General features: G+C 40.5%; 2 protein-coding genes across 2 annotated transcripts in view; one reads left to right on the top strand and one right to left on the bottom strand.

Moving 5' to 3' along the window:
• Positions 1-1,710: 1,710 nt before the first annotated feature.
• Positions 1,711-5,330, top strand: MPHOSPH6 (M-phase phosphoprotein 6). The gene is made up of 4 exons (XM_008944753.1): positions 1,711-1,820; positions 3,384-3,474; positions 4,664-4,761; positions 5,186-5,330. The coding sequence occupies exons 1-4, from the start codon at positions 1,711-1,713 to the stop codon at positions 5,328-5,330; spliced, it is 444 nt and encodes a 147-aa protein (XP_008943001.1).
• Positions 5,331-11,695: 6,365 nt separating this feature from the next.
• The window catches only part of LOC103777208 (arylamine N-acetyltransferase, pineal gland isozyme NAT-10), an 891-nt gene continuing 586 nt past the window's right edge, over positions 11,696-12,000 (bottom strand). The window contains exon 1 of the mRNA XM_008944752.1: positions 11,696-12,000. This exon is cut by the window's right edge and continues 586 nt beyond it. Within this exon, the coding sequence (XP_008943000.1) occupies positions 11,696-12,000 (305 nt within the window).

Below are 12,000 nucleotides of genomic sequence, written 5' to 3'. Positions count from 1 at the left end.
ACATATTTTGGATCAACTCGGAAAATAAAAATCAATTTTTCCTTCATTAAATATCTTGTACAATGGATGCAAATGGAAATATAAATGGAAAAAGAGGCAGTAGCAACTTAGCAACTATATTGACTTTTACTTTGGAGCTTGGTTTGGTTTGCTTGTATATTTTGTAAGGACTGAAAAGGTGTTGGGGTGTATGTAATACACATGTTGCACATCTACATTACCTATATATTTTAAATAAGTTCAGTAATGCAGGGGGAGAGGGGTGTTAGAGAGGGGTGTTCTGTGATGTCTTCTTGGGCTTTATCCCAAACCAAGCCCATTTTAGCTGGGACCAAAACTGTGTCCAAGTCTAGTATTGGCACACTGCATGTCAGCCTGCAGACCTACCTAAACACGAAACTAATGCTGTTCTAAATGAGAGGGGTAAATTCAGTTGATACCAAACTCCTCTGGAGTGCTGCATGTGCAGGTATGCTTTGATAGCCACAAAGCTATTTTTGTGCAGGAGTGCTTATAAACTGTACTGCTACACTTGCCTCTAGCTGACAATTAGATTGGCATAAATGTACACCTCTGACAGATAACAGTTACTCAGTCACTTTCTGTAGACCCTAAGGGAGGTCCCAGCTCCTAGGGATGTGACAATATGAGGATTATTACCATAAAATTGTGAAGAGTTGTTTTGTTCCAGCATGTTTGTTTAACAGTGTTGATACCAAATTCGTCACTTGTCACTCAGTTCAAGCACCTGACTTTAGACAAAAAGAACCAAAAGGGATGTTTCACATGTCTCAGGTCTGTAGTTTTGTACTTGCAGTAATTTCTCCTCAGGCTGTGACTGATGTCCTCTTTTAATCCCAGCTGTGAGAGAGGTTACTGCTCCTGTCTGCCTCTTGCCATCCTTTGCCAAAGGTCATCACCGAGGAAGCAATTTACAGGAACGTTCTTATATTAGGCAAAAATTGTGGTCTTACCCTAAACTAAATTATTGGTCCCAATTAACTTGGCAGACTGTTCCTGCAGTGAGTTAACAGGTGCTTACACATACTGCTTGACTGGTACTTTGGTGGGTCACCAATAAGAAGTTAAGAGCTGGTAACAGCTTCCTTTAGCACAGCTGGATACAGGAGATTCCTTTTCATAGCCTCAGTTACTTTTTTCCCTCTTCCAAAGGCTGGAACCTGCCTTCAGAGCTACAAATATGAGCCAATGCACTAAATTAAATCTGAGAAAAGAAGAGGAAAAGTTGAAAGTACAGCTGTTTCAAAAAAAATGGCCAACCTGGTAGGACCTACCTCTAGCTATGAGCTCTACCACATCTGTATGAGTGGTGTTGGTCTCTGATACACAGCAATAACACCATTGTGTTCTCTCTGGCCTTTGCTGAAACACTGGAAGAATCTTAGCAAAGTTAGAGTTGTAGCAACTCATCCATCAAAACTAACCAGTCTGATTATTCATATGGAAGCACAGATGTGACCAGTTGTTGATTTTCAGTAGATGGCTGTGATGAGCAGTTGTTTACTTTTCCATTGCCTTTTTGACCCAACTTAGACCAAGCCCAGAGAAAAATCACAGAAAGCATTTACTTTTTATCAGCTGCTAAGTATGATATGTTGGATAATTGTCTCATGTAATTATTGCACATTCAGAATATACTCAAGATGAAAAAAACCTGAAGCTGTTTGTTTGTGTCTTTCTTTTCAGTTCATGCAGAGAGGTTTGGATTCACAAACTAAAAAACAGCTAGAAGAGGAAGAAAAGAAGATAATTAGTGAAGAACACTGGTATCTTGATTTACCAGATCTAAGGGAGAAAGAGTAAGCTCATACCATTTTCTGCTTCTTACCCTCATTGGACTGTTGTGGAGTGGGACTAGAACAGACATTTTTTTTCCCCCCCCTATAAAAGAAATATTATTAATAACCAATTAACAGAAGCAAAAATAGTGACAGACTGGCATTTCAGCTTTTTTTATTACTTATTTTCAGGCACATTCTCAAGGTTGCCTAGTGCAGTTTGACCTACTTTCATTTCTTGTGCCTGTTTTTTTCTCTCACTCACACATTCTTGTAGATGCATGTAATTAGTTTCTTTCAGGCAGGGACCAACTCATTCATTGCTGCATTTTCCTCTTCATTTGAAAACAATTTGAAACCTTGTGTTAGTAAATTCAGCTCCAGTCACACAGTTAGGTCCATTCAGGACAGTTCTGTCTTCTTGAGTCTGGTTCGCTTCAAATCCTGTTTTTGAAACAGATAATAGCAAAAATAAAGGAAGGCTTGGCTAATAAGCAAGAAAATGTCTATTCTTGCTGCTTAGAAAGGTGCTTTAAATAGCAGAACTACTTTTAAAATTGATTTTTGTCCTTTCAAAAGAGGATGAAAATTCCATTGAGAGAGAACATACATAATTTTTAAAAAGGTGGGATCCAAGGAATTGAGTGTAGTTGAATAAGGTCATTGATAAAGTATTTTCTATTACTGTTGGTGGATATGACTAAAAGGTATTTGAGCTTCAGTTGCACCAAGGAAGGTTTAAGCTGGACATTGGGAGAATTTTTCTAACAATGAGGCTATTGAAGCCCTGGTATAGATTGCCTAAGGAGACACTGAATTCTTCATTTCTGGAAATCTTTTGAGGACAGGTTAGATGGACCTCTGCTGTTCATGGTACATGTTTAACTGATCCTACCTTGAGGTAGGAGAGTGAGCTTGATCTCTTCAGCTTAACTTCCTGTGATGGTAGGAGTTTGTTTTATGTGGTGAGGAGGACAAGGGAAGAGGTGCAGGTGTGTGAGGAAAAGGGGGAACAATTCATGGAAGTGCTTTTATCTAATGTGTATTATGAATGCCTCAGGGTCATGTTTCTTTTCTCACTCCATGCTCATTAAAAGGGGGGGAAAAAAGGAGGGAGAAAGGGGATATCTTTCTCTGCTGAACAGAGAATTACACAGTGGTTTATATCCTGATAGACTCAACTAATGCCAGGCCTAACATCACAATGAAAAATTAATTAGAAGCTTTTGCTGGTAGAGTAATGCCACCTGGAGAGTGATATTTATGTGGTATTTTTATTCTGGCAGAAGTATTAATGTAGGTGGAATCATACCAGTGAAGAGTGCTTTTTGTCAGGAGAGTTAATTTTGCTTGTGGAACTGGCACAGCTTTACTGGCAAAAAGTACTTCTTTGCACTCCAAGCTCCTTGTACTGGAAGATTTATCAGTGCAATTAAGCTTCAGAAAGTAGTTGATGGTTTAAAATACACTGTGGTTTTGTTTATTAGTGGGGGGGGAAGGCAGCAAATGCTTTCTGCATTTGTTTAATTTGATTATTTTGAAGTGCATTGTTTGACTAAATGCTGGGTGTGGGGTTTTATGCAGGAGCTTTATAATAGAAGAGAGGAGCTTTATGCCATGTGAGGATCTACTTTATGGCAGAATGTCCTTCAAAGGATTCAACCCAGAAGTTGAGGTACCTTTAAATGTTCTGTTTTGATGTGGTCTCACATTAGGATTGAAGCCTGTGGGGCTGGGGGTTTCAGTGTTCACACTGCATGTTGCTTGGCCTTTGCAGCACCTCCCATAAATCCTCCCATGCATGGGAAATCCATGATTCAAAATAAAACATTGATCAGTGCAGCATCTGGTAAATAGAAGCTTTTTATTTCCTGTGTTAATGGCCAGTAATTGCATGACTCCTGCAGATTTTCCCTCCTTGAAACTGTCCCATGTACTGCTCACCAAAACAATAGCTCACTTTTCCTCCCGCTATTTAATTTAGAGTCAAATCATACAAACATTCAACCCTATTTGTTCAACAATTACTTGTGTAAGGGTGGGCTGAAAGTTTCAAGGTAAAAATTCTGGGCAAGAGAGTCTTTAATTGTTTTCTGGCCTGATTCATGCTGCTAGAAGTACACTGAGACAGTAATAAAAATCTTACCACTGAACTGAAGCAAGAGGATAAGGGTGTAAAGACTAACAGGTATGCAGAAGGCTATGCAAGGTGATTTGCTAGAGGTTTCCTGTAGTTACTTTGAACTTGCTCTCATTGTGACTTGGCATATTATTGCTTCATGATTTTTACTAGTAGTAGTTTACTGTAAATCCTTGCCCGGAAGTTTCCTTCTTAACAAAACCATTTCAAGGACTATGTGCTAACATCACAATGAAAAATTAGAATCGTAGAATGGGTTGGGTTGGAAGGGACCTTAAAGATCATCTAGTTCTAACCCCCCAGCCATGGGCAGGGACCCCTCCCACTAGAGCAGGTTCTCAAGGCCCCATCCAGCCTGGCTGTGGGGGAGAGGGCATCCACAGCTTCTCTGGGCAAGCTGTTCCAGTCAATTCTGTTCTAATTCCCTGGTCTCCTGGAGATGTGTAGCATGCCCTTGAAGGTGTTTGACTAGCACAGTACATTGAAACCCCTGTCTCTGTGTTGCCTCTTTTCCCAAAGGCAGTCTCTAAGCTCATCTTAGCAACAGGCAGGGATGTTGCCTTTTCTTCTTGAGTTTTCATAACAGCGTGTCCTAGCCTGACCAGAAACAGTAAATCATTAAATTTGAGTCTTACCTTTTATGCATTTCTACTACCAGTGAATTTCAGCATAGTTGCCATTGTGTCAGGCCTACATGTTAAGCTATTTCTTACTTCATTTCCAGAAGTTAATGATCCAAATGAACTCTCAGGGCAAGGAAGAAGAAATTGAAGTGGATGATAAAATGGAGGCTGATGTGTCAGATGAAGAAATGGCCAGAAGGCAAGTTATATTTTATGACATAGTCATTATTACCTAGGAATATGATAAGTTACTGCACTTTGTGTGGGAAAGTAAACCCAAAAAGCAAGCAAACAAAAAAAATAACTTCAACAGATATATGGTACTTTACTGAACTGATTTTCCAGGAATTCTGGTGTGTATTCAGCGAAATCTTCATCAATTCTGGAGGTGAAATATCTTGTGGGTGTTTTCTGCCCTTTGCTGTCCAGGTATTCCATGTTAATTCCCCCCCTGTTCAAGCCTGCTAACAAACCCCAGCTGTCAGAACAAAGAACAATGGCATAGTTTAACTTTTTTTACCATTTTTTTTACACCACTTTAGTTGTTGATTAGATTTATGATTTGCTCCATTGAAGTTTTCCCTGACTTTAATCAAAGCTGTACATTTTTAATGTCTTTACAGATATGAGACATTAGTGGGAACAATAGGGAAGAAGTTCTTGAGAAAAAGAGACCAGCGTGTACTCCAAGATGAAGATGAAGATGGGAATACTAACACAAGACCTAGTAAAAAAGCTAAGAAAAAGTTCTTAAAACCTCAGGATTAATGTCAACTGCACAACTGGAGCTAATAGAAATGTTATCTACCAAATATAGTACCACGGACTGGCAATAGCTATTTAATGTAAAGGATAGATTTGTAAATCTGAGTCTGTTCTCACTGAAATTTTTACCACCAACATGGCAAACATTTTTCAAAGTGGATGTGTTTGTAATGGATGTCATACATCCTTTCCTCTCTCAGCAGCTTTTAATGTCTGGGCCACTAATACCATCAATTTTCAAATGTTGTGCATAAGTAGATTGTGTGTCACATGCAATCAACAGCAACATTATTTACAATTTATGATAACATCTGAAAGAAGTATTTGGAGTAGAGACAAGCTTTGTCCAATCCTTTAAGGCAGGTCAGCTTTCACTGCTGGTTTTTAATATGAAAATGAAAACCTATGCTGTCTTCAAACTGAAAAAAATCAGCAGAAACATGTTAGGGTTTGGTTTTATTTTTACCATGCCAAAAATAAGATGGGAAAAGAACAGAGCTAAAATCCATTTTATTGAACTTCGTTTTTTTTATATAAAGCTTATTTAAGAACACAGAGGTCTGTATTAAACTTCTGTTTTTTAGAGAGCAAGCCAAGTATTGGGCAACATGTAGTTTGACACTCGAGCAGATTGTGAATCTTAATTTCTGTCTTCCAACAGAAGCTTGCTAATCTTACCTCTTTGTCAGAATAAAAATCCACTCTTGCAACTGTCTAGGTCTTGTAGAAGCGTAGTAATGACTTGAGAAACATTTGAAAGCTGACTAGAAACAGGCTTTTCTGTGGTTACTGATTCTGGTTTTGCTAATAGAATGTAAAAGTTCTTGCTGGGTCCTGTTTTGCACAGGCTGTGGATGTTCCCAAATATTAGTTGACTACACTGAATTTTTCTGTTTAGCATGCAGTGAAGGCACCTGAAATGATGTTAGGACAGAAACACTCTGCTCTTTGTTCAGTGCTGTGGGCCTGCTGAAAAATGTCAATGTGGTCTTGTGTAAAATCACAGCAGTTCTCTGTATCCTGCCTTTCAATAAGAAATATTTCTTTCTATTACTTCATTTCCCTGGCTAGATCTCTAAGTTACTCATCCTTAATGCTGACTCTCTGGAGAAAGGAATGTGTTAAATTGAAACACGTAGTGGCCATTCTGTCATGGATGCAAGAGACTTTTTTTTATTATTGTATTTTTTAACAACTTGGTGAAGCCAGACATGAAATTCAATTATATAAAGAAAGAGACTGTGTCTGCTGTATTTTGTGTGATATATGAACTATAATCCATATATCAAGAGCACCTCATTAGATATTCAAGATGGATCGCACATGGAAAGAGAAATACACTTTTAACCTAGTAAGGGGACCTCATACAGGTGGAAAATCTGTGATTCATGATCTGAGGTAGTTCTTCAGAGCTAATTAAATGCTACTGGTTCAATTACTTAAAACCTGATCATATATTATTGCTAGCTGAAAAGAAGTTAATGATGGCGAGACATTTTTCTTCCATGGAAGATGTGACCTGAACTAAGAAATGATTTATTGTTGGTCATCACAAGAAAAACTCAGAATATATCCCATTATTCTTGCTTGCTTATTAGTAGGAAAATGATTCCCCTCTATCTGAATGCATTTCTTCAACAGAGGGAGGATTTCCACACAGCTATGCTGGGTACTTGGCAGGGGGTAAAGAGTGTTCTGGTGAACCACCAGCAACCAGGAGATGTCACTGCAATTGTACACCCTGAGAGAAAGGGAAGAGGAGAACCTTGGAGAAGCTTCCAGCTGGGTTATGCAATGGAGCTTTTGGGTAGTTTTGATAAGGATTAGTAGCTCAGATGAACTCTTTCTTCACAGAGGCTCTGTGCAGAGAGCTGTGCTGCGTTGCAGCATTCTGTTCAGTCCAGTGGGGGGTAGGTTTGCACAGTGAAAGGGTGTTGGTCCTTAACTTCATGTTACTGCCTGAGGGGATGGCTGGAAATGTGAGTGACATGGCCTGTGGGTAAGGGCATGAGTGAGCTCTGAACAGCTTCCTAGGAAATCCATGGCTTTGGGACTTGGGAGGGAGGGAAGGGTGGTTTTTCTGTTGCCTAAACATGCCCAACACCAACTGTGAAGAAATGGTAGATTTTTGGTTTATTATCTTCAAATCTGGGTCCTTTGGTGTTCACGTGTGTCTGGTGGCTCGGTGAGCTGTTGCAATGCTACAGTAAGGCCAATCACAGACTTTTAGCACAATCTCTTCTTCATGGGAAGTTTGTAAAAATACACCTTTAAAAGCACTAGTCATAGTGCATCATTATGAGCAAGCCAAAACTAAAAGTCAGCCCTATGTGGCTTTTTAAATATACTTTGAGTGCCAAAAGTTAGAAGCAGGCATTTTATGATGGGGTCTTCTGAAATACCCATCTATATTTCCAACCTTATAAATACACATATATATATATTTTAAGTCTGACTCTACCTTCCTAGCCAGGGTAGAAACATTCTGCAATATAAAATCTGTGCTTGAGCTACTCCAGACAGAGATGTAAGTGTAGCAGTGAAATAATCATAATTGAAGCTACATTAATTCAAGCTTTCTTGGCTCTGACACAGTCTCAAATGCAGATGCATTTTTTTGTGTCTTTTTTAAGCTGTGGAACTTTCCCACATTGTTGTGTTTCTAAATGAAAAGCATTTCTTTGGAGAACAAGAGCAAGTTGGGATAGGTAGTAAGCCTTCTTGTTAAAGAAGTTTTGTTTGCTACTTGCAAAATTTAGTTGATGCAGAGTTATCAGACACCAGGAGTTAGTGCAGCAGGCACAAACAGGTACCTGTTAAAGCAAACAAAGCAAAGTGTGTTTTGTAGTTCGTGCTCACTGACAGCTCACAGTGTTAAGTTTAAGCAGGTCTCTTGTCAAGTGAAGTTTTGTCCCTCCCTTTGACAGGCTGACAGCATTCATTTCTGTAATAACTGCTGACAAAGGAAAAAACATGTAAATATTGAATAACTTCATCATTCTTGCTGATGCTTCTCAGCTTACTTTTATTCTGCCTAGTATACTGGCTCTTAAAAAGTCCAGGAGCAGAGTCCAACTGAAATGAGCCATCCTGTACTTCCCTTTAGTAATGCATGAGCTGATTAAACTTTGATTCTTTGGGGAGGGGGAGAGGATGTCCAGTGGTGCTGTGGGTTTTGAACTGTGTTTCTTTCCTGGTGTGCCTTGTTTTCTAATAAGACAGTCCATTATACAACTCCACAGTCGCACTGGCTGCCGTTGCTGTTGGGCCTAGCGTGTGCCACGGGCAGCTGTGCTGGGATTCTGGGACTCAGTCCAGCATTCAGACTGAAAAAGAAATTGTCTCATCTTGCTGTTAATTGGAGTACCATACTTTCCAATTGTGTTTGGAATTAGACAAGCTCTAGGTGGGGAGGGGTTATAAGAGTTTGTTCTGCTTTCTTTCAGCAACAGTCAACTAAAACTGCACCATAGCTCAGGCTCTCTAATTAAACTTTTCTCAGTGTTAATAAAGCATAGTGGTGGAGAAGGACATCAGATATCCCGTGTGCCCCTTCTGCATGTGAATGTAAGTTTCTCTGAGAGCTGGTGCTTTAAGGACTTGGTTGTTTCTTTTCTTCAGAGTCTGGGAGAGCATCTGCCCTTATCGTGGTTTGCCCATGCACATGCAAGCAAAGCAAAACAAGGGATGCATTCAGCAGTTCCCATGGCAGGCAGGTGTCCAGCCATCCCCAGGAGAGCAGGGCTCCATCACACGTAACCATGACTTGGAATGACAGATGCCATCACTCTGTATGTCCCCCCTTCTCCCCCCAGCCTTCTGTATGAGCATGACATCTGGTGTGGAATATCCCTTTGGTCAGTTGGGGCCAGCTGTCCTGGCTGTGTCCCCTCCCAGCTCCCTGTGCACCCCCAGCCCACTCACTGGTGGGGTGAGAAGCAGGAGAGGCCTTGGCTCTGTGCAAGCCCTGCTCAGCAGCAGCTAACACATCCCTCTGTGACCAGGACTGTGACCAGCACAAACCCAAAGCACAGCCTCCTACTAGCTACTGTATGAGGGCCTGGTGATAATTGTCACATCACGAAGAAAAATCCCACTTGGAGAGTGGTTATCAACAGATGAGTCAGAGAGGGCTGCAGATTCAGTCATGGGGAGCCCCACGGATCTTCGTAAGAGCTGAATAGTAAAAAGGGGTATTTGGGTTGAATCCCACCATAGCAGACACAATTAGAAGTACCAATATGAGTCTGTAGACTTCTGCCCAAGAAACCCTTGCACTCCATAAACTGAGCAATTACCTGGGAGCAGCAGCAGGAACATCCTTGGGGAGGTATGGAGGCAAAATAACCCATCTGCTAATGGGTGTCCTCAAGAGGCAGAAGCACCAGAAAAGAAGTGTAGTTCATGGCAGAGAAATATGGTTTGGTGAACTGGGTGAATGCAGATGGGATTTTCTGTCAGCTAGAATGGAGGTGGTAAGTGTTCTGAAGCTCATAATGTTCCATGGGGTCTTGGTGAATGCCTCAGTTTGATCAATCATTTAGAAAGGGGCAAAACCCCTTAATGGGACCTTAGTATGAGAGAATAATATGAACACAAATTAGAGAACAAAGTCCTCAGTTCTGGTATTTATAGAAAAACTGTTCCCACCTCAGTAAAATCTTTCAATGGCCTCAGCTGCCTCCTGCTTGGTCCTCAGTTCCTCATCCCCGTGCAAGTCCACGTGCACCCAGGACACTGGCTGCCACCATGGCCGGTGAGTAAAGAGCCAGCAAGCATCCTGGGCAGCCCAGAGCTGTTGGCTCCTGAGCCTGCAGAAGAGGTGACTTCTCTTTGGTGATCAGCTTCTTCAGCCTACAAGCTCTTTTTCCAGGAACCTGGAGGAACTTACCCTCTCCATCACTGCTGTCAGATTTGTTCAATGTTGGTCTGTTTCCTTCAGAAAGTTCCTGGTGGGGAGTGTTGGCCAGCAGATTGACAGCATGACTGAACAGACCTATCTTCCTTTGCAAACCGTGTGCAGGAGTCATGCAGTAGGGAAGTGAGGCTGTATTTACAGCAGCTCTTTATGGTTTTATTTTCCTTTATTTTCAGATATACACTTACAGCATTTGTGAGATTTATGATCAGATGATGTCTTTGAGCAAAAAGATAGGCTATCAGTGTGAGGAATCAACATTTGCCCAGCATTCAGGATTATCATAGATTGGGGGAGAAAGGATCTTTTTCAGTGTTAGTGCTGGTTTTTTTCTAGAATGTTTCCCCTTTCTCAGTGCTCTCCTTGTTTGTGCTTTTTAAAAAAAAAAAAAAATGGGGAAATGTGATTGTGAAATAATTCTAAAGAAAGAGATTTATTTTTTTTTTTAGTTTCACATTGATAGATCTGAATTCTCACTTGTGACACTAAAGATTCTGTGCCAAGTGGTACTTGGTCAGGACAGCCACATAGATTTCTCCATATTTGCTCTACACAGAGAGGGCAAAAATAAATGTATAGTGGGGTTAGCTTCATTGTTCCACCTTTGTTATCTGAATGGCTTGCAATGCTAAAAGTACAAAATTTCCACCCCTTTTGAGACAGAAGCAAACAAAGGCAGTTGTGATGTTTAAGCACCAGTCACCCTTTACAGGATGATTACACCAGCAGAAGCTTGGAGGTGCCTCCTCGGAGCCCATCAGCCACAGTAATGTTGCAATAGACACAATTTTCATCACCAGAAAATACATACGGCCCAAAAATCACTTTGGGCCATTAATGGCAGCAGTGACAAAGGGACTGCACATGATGGTAATTTTCATCTAGGACTATGTTTTGTCCAAGGATGATGGTGAAAGTGTTATGCTTCCTATTGCTTCTTTCAAAGATGACATTGTTTTACTTAGAAAGTAAAAGGTACCTATTAAAGGTAGAGAAATGAAATGAGCTGTGAGTGGTTAGATCTTGTGAGAAATGAAGTTTTAAGTGTGTGCTCCATTGTCTAAAAGCTCACATATTACTTTTCTCTCTCTAATAACCACAGCAAATGTGTTGGCAGCATATCACAATTAATAATCCATACTCCTATTGATGTGCTATAGGCACTTCAAAATCCCCCAGACATATTTATTACCCAAGTTCATAACCAGATTCAAATCGGATCTTACATTTCTGCCAAAAATTAAACTGCAGTCATTTCACAGCAAATAATTCTATCTACCTGACAGAAAAGTCTTAAATTCGGATTTTTCCCAGAGATTCACTTTAATCTGCTGTTAATGTATTTTTCCTTTCTTCGCCTGTGAAAGAATCCCACAATCTTTCAGTAGCAACTGCACAGACAGTGGAAAGTACTGTACATATGTGGCATTATTTAGGGGTTTGTGGTCCTCTAAATGGTGTAAAATCCTTTGACATTAATTGGGACAAGTTTTCTATCTAGGGTTATGTTGAATTTCTCTTTGAGTGTTTTTTCGACCTCTTCGTCTTCAAGAGTTACAAATTCCACCAGATCCATGTTTTCCTTGTAGTTGTATGTGGTCTCAGAGAGTGTCCACCCAATTAGAGCTCGAAAGCCATCCGTGGTCTGGAGGGTGCAAATAGACTTCTTTGTGAAGAGGGACTCTGGAGACGTCTGAAGGTACGTGCACTGGGAACGGAAATCTTCCACCGTCCGTGGCTCCAGGCTGAACATAT

This window comes from Merops nubicus, unplaced genomic scaffold, assembly GCF_000691845.1.
Source record: "Merops nubicus isolate BGI_N331 unplaced genomic scaffold, ASM69184v1 scaffold12627, whole genome shotgun sequence".
In the NCBI taxonomy this organism is placed as follows: Eukaryota; Metazoa; Chordata; class Aves; order Coraciiformes; family Meropidae; genus Merops; species Merops nubicus.
The sequence above is the reverse complement of the archived record's forward strand: the minus strand, read 5'-3'. Positions and strand labels throughout refer to the sequence as shown.

Excerpts from the sequence above, each read along its gene's own strand:
- MPHOSPH6 (XM_008944753.1), top strand. The coding sequence starts at position 1,711 with ATGCAGAGAGGTTTGGATTCACAAACTAAAAAACAGCTAGAAGAGGAA. Across the intron at positions 1,821-3,383 it reads CCAGATCTAAGGGAGAAAGA|GAGCTTTATAATAGAAGAGA; the intron begins GTAAGCTCATAC and ends GGTTTTATGCAG. Across the intron at positions 4,762-5,185 it reads GATGAAGAAATGGCCAGAAG|ATATGAGACATTAGTGGGAA; the intron begins GCAAGTTATATT and ends ATGTCTTTACAG.